Source organism: Phacochoerus africanus, chromosome 7 (genome assembly GCF_016906955.1).
Source record: "Phacochoerus africanus isolate WHEZ1 chromosome 7, ROS_Pafr_v1, whole genome shotgun sequence".
NCBI lineage: Eukaryota > Metazoa > Chordata > Mammalia > Artiodactyla > Suidae > Phacochoerus > Phacochoerus africanus.
In genome coordinates, this window is record NC_062550.1 from 24874887 (window position 1) to 24896552 (window position 21666).

General features: G+C 40.8%; 1 protein-coding gene across 1 annotated transcript in view; it reads right to left on the reverse strand.

Moving 5' to 3' along the window:
- The window catches only part of SARNP (SAP domain containing ribonucleoprotein), a 54189-nt gene that overhangs the window by 16057 nt on the left and 16466 nt on the right, over positions 1-21666 (reverse strand). The window contains exons 7-9 of the mRNA XM_047786857.1: positions 21465-21493; positions 17528-17553; positions 15887-15955 (exon numbers count right to left, since the gene is read on the reverse strand). Coding sequence (XP_047642813.1) covers positions 15887-15955; positions 17528-17553; positions 21465-21493 — 124 coding nt within the window. The remainder of the gene's footprint in view (positions 1-15886; positions 15956-17527; positions 17554-21464; positions 21494-21666) is intronic.

Below are 21666 nucleotides of genomic sequence, written 5' to 3' on the forward strand. Positions count from 1 at the left end.
ACCAGAGGAGTTCAATACTGGAAGAATATGCCAAAACAAGATTAGGGGAGTTCTCATCATGGCGCAGAGGAAACAAATCTGACTAGGAACCACGAGGTTGCAGGTTTAATCCCTGGCCTCGCTCAGTCGGTTAAGGATCCGGTGTTGCCATGAGTTGTAGTGTAGGTCGCAGACGCGGCTCAGATTCTGTGTTGCTGTGGCTGTGGCATAGGCAGCAGCTGTAGCTCCGATCTGACCCCTAACCTGGCAACCTTTATATGCCTCGGGTTCAGCCCCCAAAAAGAAAAACAAAAAACAAAAAAAACAAGATTAGGGAACACCTCAGGTATGTGGGGAAAAGAGAGAGGCAACCAAGTTCAATAACACAAAGGTTTTTTTGTTTTTTGTTTTTCCCTATAGAAAGGATACAGAGAAAGAGGGTAGTATGAATAAAGTGGAGGACAGGAGAACAGATGGCTTATGTCTTAAAGCTCATGTGTTTTGCTTGTTCGTCTAGGGCACTGAAGAGGTCAATCACATAAGCTCTCTCATCTTGGAGGTATGTTCTTTTCCAGTATGAGCGTGGTAGTAGAATTTTTTTTTTGCTTTTCAGGGCTGCACCTGTGGCATATGGACGTGCCCAGGCTAGGGGTCAAATTGGAGCTTCAGCTGCAGCCACAGTCACATCAACAAAGGATCCGAGCTGCAAGGCAACCTACACTACAGCCCAGGGAAACGCTGGATCCTTAACCCACTGAGCAAGGTAAAGGACTGAACTGCATCTTCATGGATACTAGTCAGGTTTGTTATCACTAAGCCATAACGGGAACTCCATGTGGTAAAAATTCTTTAACTGCCTCCTCTACTCTATACCCCAATAAATACTTCCTAATATCCAGACACCAAGCATTTCAAATATAATCTTTTTCTCAACAACACATCTTCACTGCTAGGGATTTAAAGATTCAATATTTGATACAAACTCCAAATGCAGAACACTCTGAAAATACATTTCTATATCTGTCCTAAGAATTTGCTGTTGAGATGAGAAGGTACAAATGGGTTAAACACTATCTTTACAAATATGAGAAAAGAGTAGCAAAGGAAAGGGATGGGAGGAAAGGAGTTAACATTTCCCAGATCTTAACAAGAGACCTGAGATTTTCTTAAAAACAAGGCCTTTATGGAGTTCCCATGTGGCACAGTATGTTAAGGACATCACTACCAAGTACCTTCTTATAAAACATCTCACAATCCGATGCCCTGTCTCATGCCCATCTCTGTCTCCAAAATACTAAAGGAATTTTATCTGACCTGCTTCAGCTTTAAGGTATAAAAAGTAATGTTACTATTTTGGTGAGTATATAAAAAAAGTGAACTATCATGTTATTATTAAACCTTACTTGAATTTTACACATACATTTTTTTTAAAATAAAATGGTATGTCTCCTTATCAATGTCACCCCAAAAAAATAGTATTACTCAATTATTAGGCTCCAAGTATAATACATCTCACATATTCCTATACTGCTACGGTTCTTACATCATGAGGAGCCTTTGAACACCAAAATTTTATACCCCCTCAAAGAAAATCACAACACATACCCAAAAGCCCCAAACCAAAACAGAAAATATCCCACATTTTTCCTCCCACATGGATTTTGAAGGACAGATAGACTTGGATTCAGACAGTTAGCTCATATTTCACCACTGCCAGGGAGAGTATCTGGGAGGGATCAAATAGATACTGCTCTGCTTAAACAGCCAGGCCAGCTAATGGTCACCCCAAAATTAGTCATACAACTAGACACACAATCAGATATAATAGGACTTACAGGTAGGTTTTAAAAAAGAGTGGCACTTTTAAAAACTGGCACTCAGAAAATGATCCCACCCCAAGAATTTGGCTTGTAAAACCAGCTGAAGGTATTTAAGAATAAAACAGACTCAACAGAATGCAGTAGTCCCCTCCCTTCCCCCTATGTTTACTCTTGGGGAAGAGACTAAATGGGAACCACAGAGAGGCGTAAAACTTGCTTTTTATCAAATTCATCAGTTCTGACATGTTCTAAGAAGGAATGGAAAGACATTAGCGGAGGTGGGGCATCAACGAGAGGAGATAGAAAAGTTGAGTTTTTTCTTATTAGAAACCTTCTAACATTTAGTTCTTTGGGTTCAAACTCAATGAATGAAGTCAGAGGAGAAAAATAAAATGAAATGGTACAAGATCCTAGAGGTCTCAACCAGGTACTTTAGGGAAGTACAACCCTCTAACAGAAACTTCTCAAAGATCCAATTTACAGTGAACAGGGCAAGGAGTTCCCACTGTGGTGCAGTGGTTAACGAATCCAACTAGGAACCATGAGGTTGCAGGTTCAACCCCTGGACTTGCTCAGTAGGTTAAAAGGATCTGGTGTTGCCATGAGCTGTTGTAGGTCGCAGACTCGGCTCGGATCCTGCATTGCTATGGCTGTGGTGTAGGCCAGTGGCTACAGCTCTGATTAGACCCCTAGCCTGGGAGCCTCCGTATGCTGTGGGAGCAGCCCTAGAAAATGGCAAAAAGACAATAAATAAATAAATAAATAAATAAAAATACAGTGAACAGGGCAAAACACCTGCAATAAATGCCACTATAGCACCAAAAATCTCACCCAAATTTTTAAATCTTTTCCTCTAAACTGCTCAATTTATACTCCTAACATTTCTTGTCTAATTTTTTTTCTCATCAACAGCCAGGTAAAAAAGTGTGGGTCTGAGGTTTAGGGCATAAGAGGGTGGGTAGAAGTTGAGCAAAGAAAAACCTGACTCCTATTTCTCAAGTTAAAATTAGAATACATTTTCAACTGTCCTGGGCAGAAGAGAAAAATTCCATTCTGCCTCTTTGCTCTTCCGAATTCCTATAGCCAAGAGGTTCAACAGCAGCTGAATGGCACACATAATGACATCATTGATTGGAACCATAATAGAAGGGAGTGAGAAGAGCGCGTAGGGGGGAAAGTGTGAAGGGAGGGAGGTAAAGATGTATTTGTGTTACTGACAAAAGACAAGTTCTGTTCCTCAGCAGGGACAAATGAAGAACCAGATGAGGGGATAAACTGAGGTCAGAGAGTTTTCCCTATTGTCTCCTCTTTAAACAGTTCCTTCACCACTCCCTCAAGGTTTGTTCCAATGGACGGACAGAGAAACAGCAGCATATGTGTTTTTCTATTAGAAGAAGAGGCAGAAGAACAAGAAAAAAGCCAAACATGTATTTTCAAATTATTATGAATTAGAAGATTTAAAGGACTGGTTAGATTTTAGCGGAGCCCTAAAATGTTCCAGAAATGCTAAGGATTATGTGGAGTTGAGTCTGGGCTATTCTGAAACTCACCTTCTCTGGTAGCCATTCTCAACTGCCATCTCTATCTACTATACAACCTGTTCTTACCTTCTTTTCTTGTTGGTTAATGTACATTAAAAGAAAGAATGTTTCAAGTGGAAGAGTCATTTTGGGGGCAGATGACAGCCTAGGATGAAGAAAGGGGAAGAGAAATTCCCTCAAAAGCCCTTATCAATGAAATACAGTAACTAAGAGAATCTACACTGAAGTTTTTTCCATCTACAATCTTACCCCTGCATTTTTCTTGATCTCATGGGGCACCATGAGAAAAGGAAACAGAGAATTAAGTGTTGCACTAAGTACTGCTGCTTGAGTATATATGTGGGTGGAAAGACCCAAACCTACTCAGCATGCTACTTTTCCAACTTATCCTGGGACCTCAATCTTCTACTATTACCCCGTTTAAAAAATATTCTACCAAACTCCTTACCATAGCTTGTGGTTCCTCAGTTCCATGTTGACAATGTCCTATGCACGGTCCCACGGTTCTTCCTTTTGAAAAGGTTTATACACATCCCTAAACTCTAACAAATCCCAATTATAGACCCTCTGAGAAGGCTAGTGATCAAATAAGTTCTGAATCCATAGTATGAAATTCCTTCTCTCCACATCCTACTACCTAACCTCTATACCCAAAACTCACTGCTGAGAGGAGAAACAGCCAACATTCTCTGTTTATTTCAGATGGTGGAAGGGAATCTTAATAGAATCAAACAGGCCCTCCGGAAGAGAGTGAATGGAGACATACTCAACATCGGATAGCCACAATGAAATTTGCATGTGAGGGCACAATGGTGCCCCCCTGTGCTTGGAACTAACTCTATGTCCCAGCTTCCTCTTTGATAACACATTTTAGCAACAAGCACCTCAAAAACAAGGCAAGTCCAATATCTCATTGGTGGTTCACCCCCAACCAATGGTGAGCAAAAATATATAATTATACAAAAGATTCATGAAACTAATGACTGCAGCCACTCAAGAATCTTCTAGCTACCAGCCTCAGAACAATTTAGGCAGTAGAGTGTTATTTGTTTTCAACTGTTTTATATATATACACATATACATAATACATGTATATGGGGGGGAGCTCTTTTTAGGGCTGCACTTGTTCTAAAAAATTCCCAGGTTAGGGGCTGAATCAGAGTTGTAGCTGCTGGGCCACACCACAGCTCAAGGCAACACCAGATCCACAGCCCACAGAACAAGGCCAAGGACTGAACCCAAGTCCTCATGGTTGCTAGTCGGATTTGATACCTCCGAGCCACAATGGCAACTTCTTATTCTTTTTTGTTGTTGTTGTTGCACCTACAGCATGTGGAAGTTCCAGGGATCAAACCTTCGCCACAGCAATGACCAGAGCTGCTGTAGTGACACCTCCAGATTCCTTAACCCACTGCACCATAAGAGGACTCCCTCAACTTTTTAACATTCTAACACTGTGTAACACAGAATATTCATCAGGGAAGAAAACTGGCAAAATCACAAACATGGAAAAAGTAGCTTTTAAGGTTTACAGGCCTTAAGATAACCCACTAGAACAGTTACCTATATAAAGAACTGCAAGTAAGGAAAATTCATTAATGTCCTAGTAGAGACATAATGAGGACATGCTATGGTCACTATTTTCTACCACTAATCAAGAATCAAAAAGCAGTAACACATGTCTCTCACATTCTCAGGGAGGGAGAAGAGTATAAATAAACCATACTCCAGTTTTCTGCTTAGTGCCTGGGCCAGGTTTTTTTATTTGTTTTAAATACCTAGTTGTTTTTCTTGTAACTTCCTAGAAGTATCAAGTTTCACTTTCCCAAATGTGTCAATGTTTGAATAACAAAAAAATCCAATCCACTCAAATTAGATACATCAGTTAACAATTTATCTCCTAAGCCCAGACTTAGTTATCACCAAAACTAACGTCTTATGACCATCACATATTAACTGAGCTGGCTTCCCATCTATTTTCCTAATCCATTACTTTTAGAGATGAATTTCTTATATGTCAGGCCAAGTCCTTCACCTAGAGGACTGACCAAAATACTACTTCTCTTCAGAGGCATGGAAAACTAACTGACAAAGAAAAAAACAACAACCAGTCAAGCACAAGACTGAAAACTTAGCTGGTGATCAATCAGAACCAACCAGCAGGCAGAGGTTATTTATCTGGGTTTTGTTTTGTTTGAGGGGGTGGGAGGCTTCTCAGCCCACAGTCACCATGAGGCTTATATGAGAAAAGACACGCCATTCTATCCTCAAATAGTCCAAAGAGTTGGAGGGGACAATTTACAGCCTCTTGTGTAAAAAATGTCTATAAATGCCAGTGCCATTCTTTGCCCTGTCACTTCCCATTATCCTAAACCAACAGGATTCTATTCACTAAGACTTGAGCTGGAAACATGAACGGACAGGCCTTTCTTGGGCAGGGGGAAAGGGGGAAGATGACTGGGGGTGGGGTGGGGGGAGAGCCAGATTTCTTTAAGTTTCTGTGTCCTGCCTAATGTGTATAGTACTAGTGGAGCTGAAAACTGAAATGTATGAGCAGTTGTGCAAAAGTCTGCCTGGAAGAATTGCAGAAATTTGATACCCTCAAATGTGCAATATGCTGAAACCATGTATCTAAAATTTGAAGAGGAGATGGTCAGATTGTGACAGTTAAACCAACAAGCAATCAGGGCCTTAAGCTGGATCAAGCAAACACAAACTCCATGCAATGAGATGATAGGAGGTGGGTCTCTCATTGCTCTTTTTGGGACACCAGGATGAAGAGGAATCTCCACACCACCTAGTAGCCTCCGCTATTTGCACCAATCTAAATGAACAAAATCTGTGCTTAGAGAATTCTAAAACTTAAAGACAGATGACCAAATTACACAGGAGGAGGCTATAATGGAACCCAGGACAAGGAGGACATAAGTGTGCTGATCTAGTAGTTCCACAAATACCACTAACTTCTGGCTGGCCAAATACTAGGTAGCAAATCATTTTTGGTGATAAAGAACTGTTAAACCCAAGCCTGTGAACCAAGCAACTCTTACTGAGAATACAATCAGTTACAATTTCAGGATTTGCATCTAGAACACAAAGTTCTGGGAGGAAAAAAAAAAAAAATTACTTGAAAAAAAGAACACTTCCTTTTCCTTTCTTTTTTTTTTGGCAGCGCCTGTGGCATGTGGAACTTCCTGGGCCAGGGACTGATCCTTTGCCACTGTAGCAACCTGAACTACGGCAGTGACAATGCCAGATCCTTAACGGGCTGCACCACAGGGAACTCCAAGACTTACTTTTCTTACCTCTTATTCCCTTTCTTCCAACTTCTCTCCTCCTACAGATTCACTCTGACTCTGAAACTTTCTACAAGTACTAAAAAATTCTGGGCTATGGAACAGTAGTCCAAGTATGTGGTTTGATAAAGGATTTCTACACTACTTTCAAGTATGAAAGCTGTGTGGGAGATATAAGCTAGACCTGAGTTGTCCAATACACATGTCTATTTAAATTTAAAATAATTAGGAGTTCCCTGGTGGCCTATTGGTTAAGGGTTCTGCACTGTCACTGCTGTGGCTTGGGTTTCACAACTTGGCCCAGGAACTTCCACGTGCCAATAAATAAATAGAAAAAGAATAAAAATTAAAAATAATAAAATAATTAAAGAGTTAAAAATTCAGTTCCTCAGTCATACCAGCTACATTTCAAGTGATCAATAACCACATGTGGTTAATAACTATAGTATGGGCATACCTTGTCTTAGTGTTCTTTGATTTATCACACATCGCAGATATTCTTTTTGTCTTTCCTAGGGCCGCACCCACGGCATATGGAGGCTCCCAGGCTGGGGTCCAGAGCCACAGCAACGTGGGATCCGAGCCATGTCTGCACCTACACCACAGCTCATGGCAACGCTGGATCCTTAACCCACTGAGCAAGGCCAGGGACTGAACCTGCAACCTCATGATTCCTAGTCAGATTTGCTAACCACTGAACCACGACGGGAACTCCCAAATATACTTTTTATACATTGTAAAGTCTGCGGCAACCCTGCAGTTAAGCAAGTCTACTGGAGCCATTTTTTTCCAATAGCATTTGCTCACTTCATGTCTCTGTCACATGTTGGTAATTCTTTCAATATTACAAACCATTTCATCATTATTGTATTTGTTATGGTGATCTGCGATCAGTGTTCTTTGACGTTATTGCTATAATTATTTTGGAGTGTCACAAATCTTGCTCATATAAGACACTGAACTTAATTGATAAATGTGTGTGTACTCTGATTGCCTCACCAAACATCTGTTCCCGTCTCTCCCTCTTCTCGGGGCTCCCTATTTCTTAAGACACAACGATATGGAAATCAGGCCAATTAATAACCTTACAATGGTATCTAAGTGTTCAAGTCAAAGGAAGAGTTGTGTATCTCTCACTTTAAATCAAAAGAAATAATTACGCTTAGTGAGGAAGGCATGTCAAAAGCTGAGACAGGGAGTTCCCATTGCGGCGCAGCAGAAACAAATCCAACTGGCATCTATGAGGACCCAGGTTCAATCCCTGGCCCCACTCAGTGGGTTAAGGATCTGCGTTGCCATGAGCTACTGTTTAGGTCGCAGATGCAGCTCAGATCCTATGTTGCTACAGCTGTGGTGTAGGCTGGCGGCTGCAGCTCCAATTTGACCCCCTAGCCCAGGAACTTCCATATGTCGCAGCTACAGTAAAAAAGAGAAAAAAAAGGAAAAATTCTTAAAAGAAATTAAAAGTGCTATTCCAATGAACATTAGAATGATAAGAAAGCAAAACAGCCTTATTGCTGATGTGAAGAAAGTTTAAATGGTCTCGATAGAAGATCAAACCAGCCATAACATTCTCTTAAACCAAAGCCGAATCCAGAGCAGGGTTCTAACTCTGTTCAATGCTATGAAGGTTGCTGAGAGAGGCGAGAAAGCTGCAGAAATTTGAAGCTAGCAGAGGCTGGTTCATAAGGTTTGAGTAAAGAAGTCACTTCCATAACCTAAAAGTGCAAGGTGAAGCAGCAAGCACTGATGGAGCAGCTGCAGAAAGTTGCCCAGAAGATTCAACTAAGATTATTAACGAAGATGGCTACACCAAACAACAGATTTTCAATGTAGATTTGTAATAGCCTTATACTAGGAAAAAGATGTTATCTAGGACTTTCACAGCTAGAGAGGAGAGGTTAAAGCCTGGCTTCAAGGGACAAACTGACTCTTGTTAGAAGCTAAAGCAGCTGGTCACTTTAAGTTGAAACTAATGCTCATTTACCCATTCTGAAAATCTTAGGGCTCTCCCTGTGCTCTACATGTGCAACAACAAAGCCTAGATGACAGCATATCAGTTTACAACATGGTTTACTGAATATTTTAAGCCTACTGTTGAGACCTACCGCTCAGAAAAAGATTCCTTTCAAAGTATTACTGCTCACCGACAAGGCACCTGGTCACCCAAGAGCCCTGACAGAGATGTACAGTGAGATTAATGTTGTTTCCACTACTATGAACAAAACATCCCTTCTTCAGCCTATGGATCAAGGAGTAATTTTGACTTTTATCTTTATTTAAGAAATGCTTTTCAGGAGTTCCTGTTGTGGCACAGTGGAAACAAATCTGACTAGTATCCATGAGGATGCAGGTTTGATCCTTGGCCTCGCACAGCAGGTCAGGAATCTGGTGTTGCAGTGAGCCATGGTGTAGGTAGCTCATAGACACAGCTCAGAGCCCGTGTTGCTGTGACTGTGGTGTAGGCTGGCAGCAACAGCTCCAATGTGACCCCTAGCTTGGGAACTTCCATATGCTACAGGTAAGGCCCTAAAAAAGCAGAAAAAAAAAAAAAAAACCACAAAAATCAAAAAACAAAAAAAAAAACCTTTTCATTAGGCTATAGCTGTCATGCAGTGATTCCTTTGATGGATCTGAGCAAAGCAAACTGAAAATCTTCTGGAAAGGAGTCACCATCCTAGATACCCTTAAGAACATCCGTGGAAAGAGGTACATTCATGGAAAGAGATAAAATCAACATTAACAGGAATTTAGAAAGAGTTGTTACCAACCCTCATGGATGACTTTGAGGGGCTCAAGACTTTAGGGGAGGAAGTAACTGTAGATGTGGTGAAAACAGCAAAAGAACTAGAATTAGAAGTGGAACCCGAAGATGGGACTGAATTCATGATAAAACTTGAACAGATGAGGAGTTGCTTGTTATGGATGAGCAAAGAGAGTGATTTCTTGAGATAGAATCTGCTCCTGGTGAAGATGCTGTGAAGACTGCTGAAATGACAACAAAGGATTTAGAATGCTACATAAACTTAGTTGACAGAGCAGCAGCAGGGTTGAGAAGATTGACTCCAATTCTGCTGTGGGTAAGATGGTATCAAACAGTGTTGCATGTTAACAGAGAAATCATTTGCGAAGGGGAGAGCCAGTCAGTTGATGTGGCAAATCTCACTGTTGTCTCATTTTAGGAAATTGCCATAGTTCCCTCTGAGGTGCAGAGGGTTAAGAACCCAGCTGTGGCAGCTCAGGTTGCTGAGGAGACAGGTTCGATACCCAGTGCAGTGGGTTAAAGGATTTGGCATTGCTGCAGCTCCAGTGGCACAAGTCTCAGCCGTGGCTTGGATTCAATCCCTGGCCCAGGAACTTTCAAATGCTGTGGGTGTGCCCATAACAAAGAGAGAGAGAAAGAAACTGCCATAGCCCCAACCCCCAACCTTCAGTAATCATCACCCTGATCAGTCAGCAGCTGTCAACCTCAAGCGAGATCCTCCACTGGCAGAAAGATTACAACTCACTGAAGGTTCAGATGATAGTTAGCACTTTTTTTATTTGTGACTCACTTTACTGTGGTGGTCGGAATCCACAATATTTGTGAGGTATGCATGCATTAGACAATACAGACTAGAACAATATTCTGTAGAATATTTCCATCATCATGGAAAGTTATACTGGACAATGGTGGTCTAGAGAGCAAAACATCAGGGACATTTTTTAAATTGTTTATGAGGCAAGTTAGAGGAAACCATTGAAATTAGCATAATTCTGAAAAATCAAGATTTATGGTCAATGTAAATGGAACCTATATTCAAAGAGGACATCTCAGAAAGTCACAAGCCTCCAAGCAAAACAGGACTTGGAAGACATCATATATATTCTAGCACAGTGCTACTCAAAATGTGGTCTGGAAGTTCCCATTGTGGCTCAGTGGTAAAGAACCTTATTAGTATTCACGAGGACGCTGGTTCGATTCCTGGCCTAGCTCAGTGAGCTAAGGATCTGGCTTTGCCATGAGTTGTGATGTAGGTTACGGATGCAGCTCAGATTTGGCGTTACTATGGCTGTGGTGTAGGCCAGTGGCTACGGTTCCAATTTGACCTCTAGCCTGGGAACTTCTTCCATATGCCACAGGTGTGGCCCTAAAAAAAAAAAAAAAGAAAAAAAAAAGTGCCCTCCCTCCTAGTGCTGATCCCCAAACTGTTTGCTACCAGTCTACAATAAGTCCAGAAATTGAGTGTTTAGAAACTTCCAAAATAATTTTAACACTACTTTGACATTTTTATTATATTTTCTCAAAAGTAGCACTCTACAATGAATTGGAAATTTTTATTTATTTATTTATTTATTTTTGGGTCTTTTTTGCTATTTCTTGGGCCGCTCCCTCGGCATATGGAGGTTCCCAGGCTAGGGGTCGAATCGGAGCTGTAGCCACCAGCCTACGCCAGAGCCACAGCAACTCGGGATCCGAACCGGGTCTGCGACCTACACCACAGCTCACGGCAACGCCGGATCCTTAACCCACTGAACAAGGGCAGGGACCGAACCCGCAACCTCATGGTTCCTAGTCGGATTCATTAACCACTGCGCCATGATGGGAACTCCTGAATTGGAAATTTTTAAAAGCTAGTCTTGCTACAGAATTTGAGAAGCACTATTACAGAATGTATGAGTAACAAAGAATGTTATTAGAGAAAAGAACTCACAGAGTCAGAGTTCTGCCAATTACCGTTATCACATTTTAACTTTTCAGAATTTAAAATGGGAACCGAGATCTTATCAACAATCAACTAAAGCACAGAAGTTAATTGCCACAAAGTTATAAAGCCAGTCGGCCTACAGAACTGAACTAAGGAAGAAAAGCAACATTTATTGAGGGTCGAAGTGTTATTTATTTATTTGCCAAGCCCACAGCATTTGGAAATTCCCGGGTCAGAGACTGAACTACACCATGGTAGTAACCACAGCTACAGCAGTGACAATGCCAAGCCATTAGGGAACTCTAAAGTGTCACTATTTTAGAAAATTACAAATGTAGAGCTATTTATTCTTTGCAAACATGGTATTAGGTATTACTCCTAATACCAGTTTTATATTTGAGAACCAAAGAAATTTAGTAATTTGCTTAAAGTCCCAAAATTTACTCAAAATTAATAAATGTATCTCTTCATATTTTATTCGCCCTCCTATGGAGGCTTAAACAGGTCAAATATAGAGAAAGATCCCAGGGAAGGGAAAAGAAAAAGACTGATATCCTTGTATAACTCAAGCGGACAGTAGAGAGTGAGGAACACATTCCTCCAGGAATGTGTCCATATAAGCTTCATAACTAGAAGGATATAGGATGTTCAATTTTAATGGAACACATAATGTATGGCTGTTAGCATAACTGATGCTACCTTGGGTCCACTCGGTTCCTCCTGTCCTTCCACTGACCCTACATAAGGCTGTACTGTGCAGTAAATCTCTTCTCTGTCATCAATGGCTTTGTTGTTAATAGATACTGTTTAATGATCATTAGGTCTGGGTGGCCTCTATTCTCTGGTAGTCTCTGAACAACAATGAAGACCTTTGTTGACATATTCTGGTACCCATGAGACTAGTTGCCCATTCATAAATCTTAACTTGGCAATGCATTTCCTGTTTCTAAGCATATAAACCCCCAACCCTGGGTTAACTATGAAATTGGTCCAATGGCTCCTTAGCAGTGCAGAGTGCAGCTGCATATGTTTCTGGATTGTCATCTAATTGATCCTACCCTATGAGTAAGTTACCTTACAATAAACAGACCCACTGATGATATGTAACTCCCTCTTTCTGGAGTTCCCGTCGTGGCTCAGTGGTTAACAAATCCAACTAGGAACCATGAGGTTGCAGGTTGGATCCCTGGCCTCGCTCAGCGGGTTAAGGATCCAGCGTTGCCGTGAGCTGTGGTGTAGGTTGCAGATGCAGCTTGGATACCGTGTTGCTGTGGCTGTGGCATAGGCCGGAGGCTACAGCTCCGATGTGACCCCCTAGCCTGGGAACCTCCATATGCCTTGGTTGCGGCCCTAGAAAAGACAAAAAGACAGAAAAAAAAAAGATACCTTCTCAGTTCAGTGGGTATAGCTTTTGTTCTCTCAGTCCCCCAACACACAAACTCATATGATCCCCTAGAGGAGCGAAGTTATTGCTGAGACTCTCAGATACTATGTTTCATATACAGAAGGAGCTAGATAATAACCAGGGCCACAATCTAAGGTACTCTTCCCCCTTGATCATCTAGTAAAACACAAATAACTTTTTTTGGGGGGGGGGCCTGCATCCGTGGCATGCAGAAGTTCCCAAGCCAGGGATCAAACCCATGTCACAACATAACCAAAGCCACAGCAGTGACAACACAAGATCCTTAACCCACTAAGCCACGAGGGAACTCCAAATAACAACCGAGTTTTGATTTATAATTCTTCTCAATTAAGCTACATGTGGTTTAAGAATCATGTAAGAATCTGGAGTTCCTGTTGTGGCGCAGTGGTTAACGAATCCGACTAGGAACCGTGAGGTTGCGGGTTCAATCCCTGCCCTTGCTCAGTGGGTTAACGATCTGGCATTGCTGTGAGCTGTGGTGTAGGTCGCAGATGCGGCTCGGATCCCACGTTGCTATGGCTCTGGCGTAGGCTGGTGGCTAAAGCTCCAATTGGACCCCTAGCCTGGCAACCTCCATATGCCGAGGGAGCGGCCCAAGAAATGGCAAAAAGACCAAAAAAAAAAGAACCATGTAAGAATCTGTCTTCCTCTCAACTCCTAATTTGCTTACATCACTTAACACTCCTACTGAATGGCTATGGTCTCAGCACCAAGCTGGGCAGACAGATTTGTTGTATTTCTGATAAACATAAAAAATGTAACCCAGAGGAGTTGCTGCTGTAACTCAATGGGTCAAGAATCCAACTGCAGAGGTCTGGGTCACTGCAGAGGAGTTGGTTTGATCTCTGGCCTGGCAAAGTAGGTTAAAGGATCTGACATTGCTGCAGCTATGGCTCAGCTTCAATCCCTGACCTAAGAACTTCCTTTGCCACAGATACAGCCATTAAATTTAAATAATAATAATTTTTTAAAAAATGTAACTCAGGAGTTCTCTTGTGGTCCAGTGTGTTACTGCAGCAGCTTGGGTCACTGCTGTGGCACCAGTTTGATCCTTAGGCTGGAAACTTCCACATGCCACAGGTCTGGCCAAAAAAAATAACTCAAAGGGGAGAAAGATGAAGCACAATTACGTGCAAGGTTATGAATCTCACAGGGACACAATTGGTGTTTACTTTTATACGCTCAGTTTTTTTCTGAGCAAAAATATAACTACTGTCAAGTCAGTTCTTTTCTAATAGATTTCCAGAGAGCTAAATGGTTCCTCACACAAATGGGAAATCTATTTCTTTTCTTTTCTTTTCTTTTTTTAGGCATGCAGAAGTTCCTAGGCCAGGAATCAAATCTGAGCCACAGCAATGATAAAGCCAGATCCTTAACCACTAGGCCACCAGGTACCTCCAATTATTTTTTGTCTTTTCTTTCCTTTTTTTTTTTTTTTTTTTATGGCTACACCTGCAGCATATGGAAGTTCCCAGACTAGGGGTCAAATTGGAGCTGTAGCTGCCAGCCTACACCACAGTGACATCAATGTGAGATCCAAGCTGTATCCGCAATCTATGCCACAACTTGCAGCAATGCCAAATGCTTAACCCCACTGAGTGAAGCCACGGATCAAACCTGAGTCCTTACAGACACTATACTGGTTGCTTTTTTGTTTTTTTTTGTTTTGTCTTTTATCCTTTTAGGGCCGCACCAGCAGCATATGGAGGTTCCTAGACTAGGGGTCTAATAGGAGCAGCTGCTGCTGGCCTACCCAGCAACGCAGGACCCTTACCCACTGAGCGAGGGCAGGGATTGAACCCTCAACCTCATGGTTTCTAGTCAGATTCGTTTCCTCTGTGCCACAACGGGAACTCCTATACTGGGTTCTTAACCCACTGAGCCAAAATAGGAACTCCAGTTTCATTTTTTTTCTTTTTTTGCTTTTTAGGGCCGCATCCACAGCATATGGAGTTTCCCAAATTAGGGGTGAAATTGGAGCTGCAGCCGCCAGCCTACACCACGGCCAAAGCAACGCAGGATCCGAGCTGCGTCTGTGACCTACACCACAGCTTGTGGCAATGCCGGATCCTTAACCCACTGAGCAAGGCCAGGGATCGAATCTGCATCCTCATGGATGCTAGTCAGATTCATTAACCAATGAGCCACAATGGGAATGCCTTTTTTTTTTTTCCCCAGTGATGATTTTTCTGGTTGGAAATAGTCTTCACTTAACCCTACCACCACTTCAACAGCCAAAAAACATGTTCTCATTTTCGCAGAACAAAGATTAAGAGACTACTTACTCTTGGCAAATAGGAGCATTTTCTCCAATATGCCTATCATACGTACAACAATGCTCTGAAGGACTGAATCACCCTACAGTCAACAAAGTCATCTTTTATTTTATATTTATGGTCACATCCATGGCATATGGAAGTTCCTGGACCAAGGACTGAATCCAAGCCTGCAGCTGAGGCAATGCTGGATCTGATCAAACTGCAACCCGAGCTGTTGTAGTCGGATTCTTAACCCATTACGCCATAGCAGGAATGCCTCAACAAAGTTATCTTACTTAAACTAAATAGTGTCAGACAATACATGGCTAGAAAGAATGGAGTAATTTTCTCAGTTTTGTTCTACAAACCTTCAAATCTGCTCTTTTCTTTTTTGGCTGGGCCTACGCCATGTGAAAGTTCTGGGCCAGGGATTGAACCCATGCCACAGCAGTGATCTGAGCTGTTGCAATGACAACACAGATCCTTAACCTGCCATGCTGCAAGAGAACTCCTGAACCTCCAAATTTTATTTCTAGGTAACTTTGACCATCTTCTCCTAATTATTTAATTTCTATTACACTTATATCAGAAGTTAAAGCATATGTGACAAGTTTCAACATCAAGGAATTCAACATGTTAACCAAGAGAAATATAGACTCTGTTCTAATGGCCCATGTAGAAGCTATGAAACAATCTGTGGAAAGAAAACAATTAACTTTGTGAAACAATTTCCATAATGTAATCATTAGTCAGTGAGAGGAGGTGAGTCAAAGGACTGCATTAAATGAAGTACTAAGTAGCCAGTTCTATTCTTAGGACAGTCATCCCCAGACTATGTAGCCCCAAGCTGCTCTAACGTTGCAAAAACAGTTCCATACCTTTCTGGAAATTGAAGAGACATTTAAACCAAATCTTTGAGCTCTTTCTTTTAGCTTATCCAGGTTTACCTATGTAAAAAAAAAAAAAAAACACATATATGTATATATACACATATTTTAAAAAATCAAAAATGGAAAACACAGAAGGCACAAACTATGGTCCAAAGCCAAGAGTTCAAATAGGCCTACACAACATCAAAGACACCCTATGTGCCAAATTAGGAAACAAAGCAGCACTCATTCATGCCACTAATTATTAAAGGCCTCTCCTGGAATGCAGTGACAGATTCAGCTCTGCCTCCTTCATTCATCAAAGGTGGCAAGAGCCTAAGGAGAGTTGAAGATCAAAGTAGGCTAAACACTGCTTGAAAAAGCAAACAAATGTCTAAATCATCACCTCCAAACAAGTTCATCACCTCCAAACAGTCCAAAATTGTTAATTCCTATAGACAGTCTTTGTCAGTAGTTCTTAACTCTAGCAAAAAAGAGTATCACTGAAGCTCTCCTTTTTTCGGAAGACAAATCTACTACTAGTGCCTAACTCAATTTTCTTCTTTCCTTTTTCTTGGAAACCTTCATATATAAAAATTATCATAAGGATATTTGGCATACTTCATTACTACTACTAGTGATATTAATAACTATAACTACTAGTACTGCTACTACTACTAAAACTTAACCCCAAGAACAGAATTTCATAAAGCTGAACGTATTTTACAGCATTTGTTTTCATTTTTTAAACATGCTAACTAGTCATAATGGTCTGGAAGGCAACCTATTCTATAGTCTTTATTCTCTGGGGGCTTTTTCGGCCATGCCCATGGCATGTGGAAGTTCCCGGGGCCAGGGATCAAACCCGTGCCACAGCAGTGACCCAAGCCACTGCAGTGACAATACTGGATCCTTAACTTGCTGTGGTACAAGGGAACTCCTATTCTCTGGTTTTATATTTAAGATACTGGTAATTTATCTTAGTATTTCAGTAGTACTGAAAATTACCAGTATCTACAAAAAGAATTTTTAAGTTGTTTCCATAGATTCTCTTGCAATAATTAAGAGTTAGATATTATCCAAAGCCACTGGATGAGGGCTAAAACTCCAGTACCATAAAACAAAGAGTTATATGATTGTCCTGTACCTAACAAAATCTATACATTTTTCCTAAGAGGAGTAGTAGGAAGGAAGATGTTTATAATGACTCTGAAAATTTGGCAATTTTCCGGACCTCAGTACTTCAAACAATTCCTTTTATTCAGGACATAAAACAATGTACTGAAAACAGTCACCAAACTCATATGATCTGTTTCCTCTGATCTGGGGAGAAGAAGGAAATCTAACTTTATTTATTTATGCCTTTAAAAAAAATTTTTTTTTTAGGGCTGCACTCGCGGCATATGGCAGTTCCTAGGCTAGGGGTCTAGTCGGAGCTACAGCCGCTGGCCTACACCACAAGCTCATGGCAACCTCAGATCCTTAACCCACTGTGCGAGGCCAGGGATCGAATCCACCTCATGGTTCCTAGTCAGATTCGTTTCCGATGTGCCACGGCAGGAACTCCCCGGAAATCTCTAACTTTAAACTGACTGTACAGAGTTAAGATCTGACTCTCAAGGTTAAAAAAAAAAAAAAAGGATTTCTTACCATAGGCTTGGTGTCAGATGACAGGCCTAAAGAAGTAAATAAAAAAGTTTTATTTAATATTTTTAGAAGTCATAAAAAAGTTGAGAGTCTTCAAATTAAGTTAGCATAGAAATCATACATAAGTTTCCAAAGGAGACAGGCTGGGGGGTAGGGGAATGGGCTGGGGTCTGGGATGGAAATGCTATAAAATTGGGTTGTGATGATCGCTGTACAACTATAAACGTAATAAAATTCAATGAGTTAAAAAAAAAAAAAGAAATCATACCTAGGACAACAACTGTCCTTTATCCTATGAAGTGAAAGGAAATGCAGAGATTACATCTAGAGATCACATCTATAATCATTGCTGACGGGAACATAAAATAGAATAGCCACTTTGGAAAAGTTTGGTGGTTCCTCAAAAGTTAAACATGGCGTTTACCAATATGACCCAGCAATTCTACTCCTAGGTATATACCTGAGAAATGAAAATATATTATCTATACAAAAATATATATGAATGTTTACAGCAGCATTAGCCATAGTAGGCAAACAGTGAAAACAACCTGAATGTGCATCAAGTAACGGACAGACAGAATGTGGTACATGAGTGCAATATAGTATTATCCAACAATAAAAAGAATTGAAGTACTGATACATCCTAAAACAGAGATGAAGCCAGAATACTTATGTTAAGTTAGAGAAGCCAGTCACAAAAGACCATAAACTGTGATACAGCTTATATGAAAGCAAATATATATATATAGAAAAAATTTAGTGATTCCTGGGGTGGGGGGCATAGGAAGTATGAGTAAAACTGCTGCAGGGTATGGGGCTTCTTTTTGTGGTGATGAATATGTCCTAAAATTAGACTGTGATGATGACTGCACAACCCTAAGAATATATGAAAAACACTAAATCATATACTTTACAGGGATGAGTTGTATGAATTATATCTCAATAAAGTTGTTAAAAACTTTACTAGGAAAAAAGACATCATACCCAAACAAAAGAGCGGAACTACTATCATGAGTTAAAATTATGACCTCTTAGAGTTCCTGCTGTAGTTCAGCAGGTTAAGAACCCGACTAATATCCATAAAGTTTTGATTCCTGGCCTCACTCAGGGGATTAAGGATTCAGTGTTGCCACAAGCTACAGCACAGGTTGCACACGCAGCTAGGCTTGCTATGGTCTGATTTGACCCCTAGCCGGAAAACTTCCATATGCCATAGGTGCGGCCCTAAAAAGAAAATTAAAAAAAAAAAAATTATGGCAGTTCCTGTTGAGGCTCAGTGGTAATGAACCTGACTAGTATCCATGAGGATGTGGGTTAAGGATCTGGCGGTGCCATGAGCTGCGGTTTAGGTCACAGACATGGCTTAGATCCCATGCTGCTGTGGCTGTAGTATAGGCCAGCAGCTACAGCTCCGATTCGACCCTAGCCTGGGGATTTCCACATGCTGCAGGTGCGGCCCTAAAAAGCAAAAATAAATATATTTAAAAAATTATGACTTCTTAGAGTCAATGTTCTGTCCTGAAATTATCACTAAGAAAGCAAGTAGTATATTGGCCTGTAGGCCCAATCCTAATCTAGTCAATAATTATTTGCTTAAAACTTTTCAGAATTTTAAGCAATCTCAATCTTAAAATTGGTTCCCTAACTGTTCACTGTAAACATTCGGTCATGGTACTCAACTGTGCTAAGGACTATTAGGTATTTTCATGTTCTCATTCATAAAACAATATTTCCTTTTAATGTTGCCATATCCTCTTCTTTTTTTTTGGCCACATCTGCAGTGATCCCACACCACAGCTGTAACCAGAGCCATAGCAATGACAACAACAGATCTTTAACCCGATGGGCCAGAAGGGAACTCCCCCAAATTCTATTCTTTTAAAAGCTACTCTGGAAAGGCTGGGGGAAAAATGTAATTGTAATGTATACATGTAAGGATAACCTGACCCCCTTGCTGTACAGTGGGGGAAAAAAAAAAAAAAAAAGCTACTCTGTAGTTCTAAGATTATATGAGTAGCACTGTGAATGTTATCTATACATTATTTATTGGTCAGTTTTCCTTTTTAGGCTAAATATTAATTTTTTATCTTTCTTCAAATACCACCATCTAACAATATCTTTAATTTTTTTATTGTACTATCATCAATCCTATTATCTCTCTCTTGATATAATTAAGTGCCAGAAATTTTTTGTTGTTGTTGTCTTTTTAGGGCCATATCTGCGGCATATGGAGGTTCCCAGGCCAGAGCTCAAATCAGAGCACAGCAACGCCAGAACCAAGCTGAGTCTGCAACCTACACCACTGCTCACGGCAATGCCGGATCCTTAACCCCCTGAGCGAGGCCAGGGTTCAAACCCATATCCTCATGGATGCTAGTCGGGTTCATTAACCACTGGGCCACGTTGGGAACTCCCACAAAATATTTTCTCAAACAGAGTGACAGTGACCAGAATTCTGCTGGTCTTTTTTTTTTTTCCTGTCTTTTCTAGGGACACTCCCTCAGCATACGGAGGTTCCCAAGCTAGGGGTCTAATCAGAGCTGTAGCCACTGGCCTACGCTAGAGCCACAGCAATGTGGGATCCAAGCCACATCTGCAACCTACACCACAGCTCAGGGCAACGCCGGATCCTTAACCCATTGAGCAAGGCCAGGGATCGAACCTGCAACCTCAGGGTTCCCAGTTGGATTCGTTAACCACTGCGCCATCATGGGAACTCCCTCCTGCTGGTCTTTCAAAAGGAGTATCTCGAAACTCCATAAGATCTTTAGAAGACATTTTAATAGACTTAAAACTACTGACAAGTCACTAGGAAGACTGGATTGGATCTGGAGACTACATTTTTTTTTTTTTTTTGCTATTTCTTGGGCCACTCCCACGGCATATGGAGGTCCCCAGGCTAGGGGTCGAATCGGAGCTGCAGCCACCGGCCTACGCCAGAGCCACAGCAACGTGGGATCCAAGCCGCGTCTGCAACCTACACCACAGCTCACGGCAACGCCGGATCGTTAACCCACTGAGCAAGGGCAGGGACCGAACCCGCAACCTCATGGTTCCTAGTTAGATTCGTTAACCACTGCGCCACCACGGGAACTCCTGGAGACTACATTTAAAGCCCCCGTGAACAAGTACTATGTTCTTTTTAAAAAGAATAACCTACAAAAAAAAACCCCCTTTTTTCCTAATTTACTCTACAAATACGTATTCATTGCAAAAACTTTAAACACAGTAAAGCAAGAAGTCACTCCAAAATTCTACCAGAGATAATGAGTGTTGTTGATTTAGTATACATCTAATCTTTTTTCCTTTACATACATGCATTTTTTTTTACCAAAATGGGAAAATACTACAAATATTATTTTATAACTTGCTTTTTCCACTTATCTGACAAATATTCTTCAATACAATTTTTAACATCTGTATGGTCTTCTGCTGTACCATGGTGCACACTTATTTAACCAATTCTCTACTGTATATTACAATGTTCCCAGTTATTGATCACTATAAATAATACTATGATAATCCTTGTGGCTAAATCTTTAAGCGTAGCCAAGATTATTTCCTTGTAAATTCCTAGAAAGTAAAAGATACTTTTCTCTTTTGCCACTTACACTAGGCAGTATAAACTGGCCAGGTACACAATAATTACATGCTGAATCGATACGCTAGAATAAATAAGGTACTAGAAGCGTCTCTGAACGTGTCCAAGAAAAGGAAAACAAATGCTGGCACTTTCCTTATTCCCCCCTAACTTCGGTTATTTTCTCTAAATTGCCCAGTAAGGCAATTTAGAGTATGGTTTTACCTAAAGCAAATAAAGACGTGAATATAATAACCTTTTAAAGGGTTCTAATGCTAAAAAGTTTAGAGAAATGGAATCTATTGTGCCAAAAAAGTAAAAAAAAAAAAAAAACTTTCTCAGATGTCTCTGTATTCTTACCTTTTGATGGAACTGAAGAAATCCCAAATCTGTAGAAAGAAAAACAAGCTAAATTTTAGGAAGCTGTTCACACTCCTGGTTGTCTGTCTCCGTTTCAAGTGTACATATGGCACTCCTTGCTTGTGATCTCAATCCTTGCAATCATTAGCTAATTCTAACAACCCCATGAAAGAGGTTCAGTTGACTCTTTTTCTCACCAAGA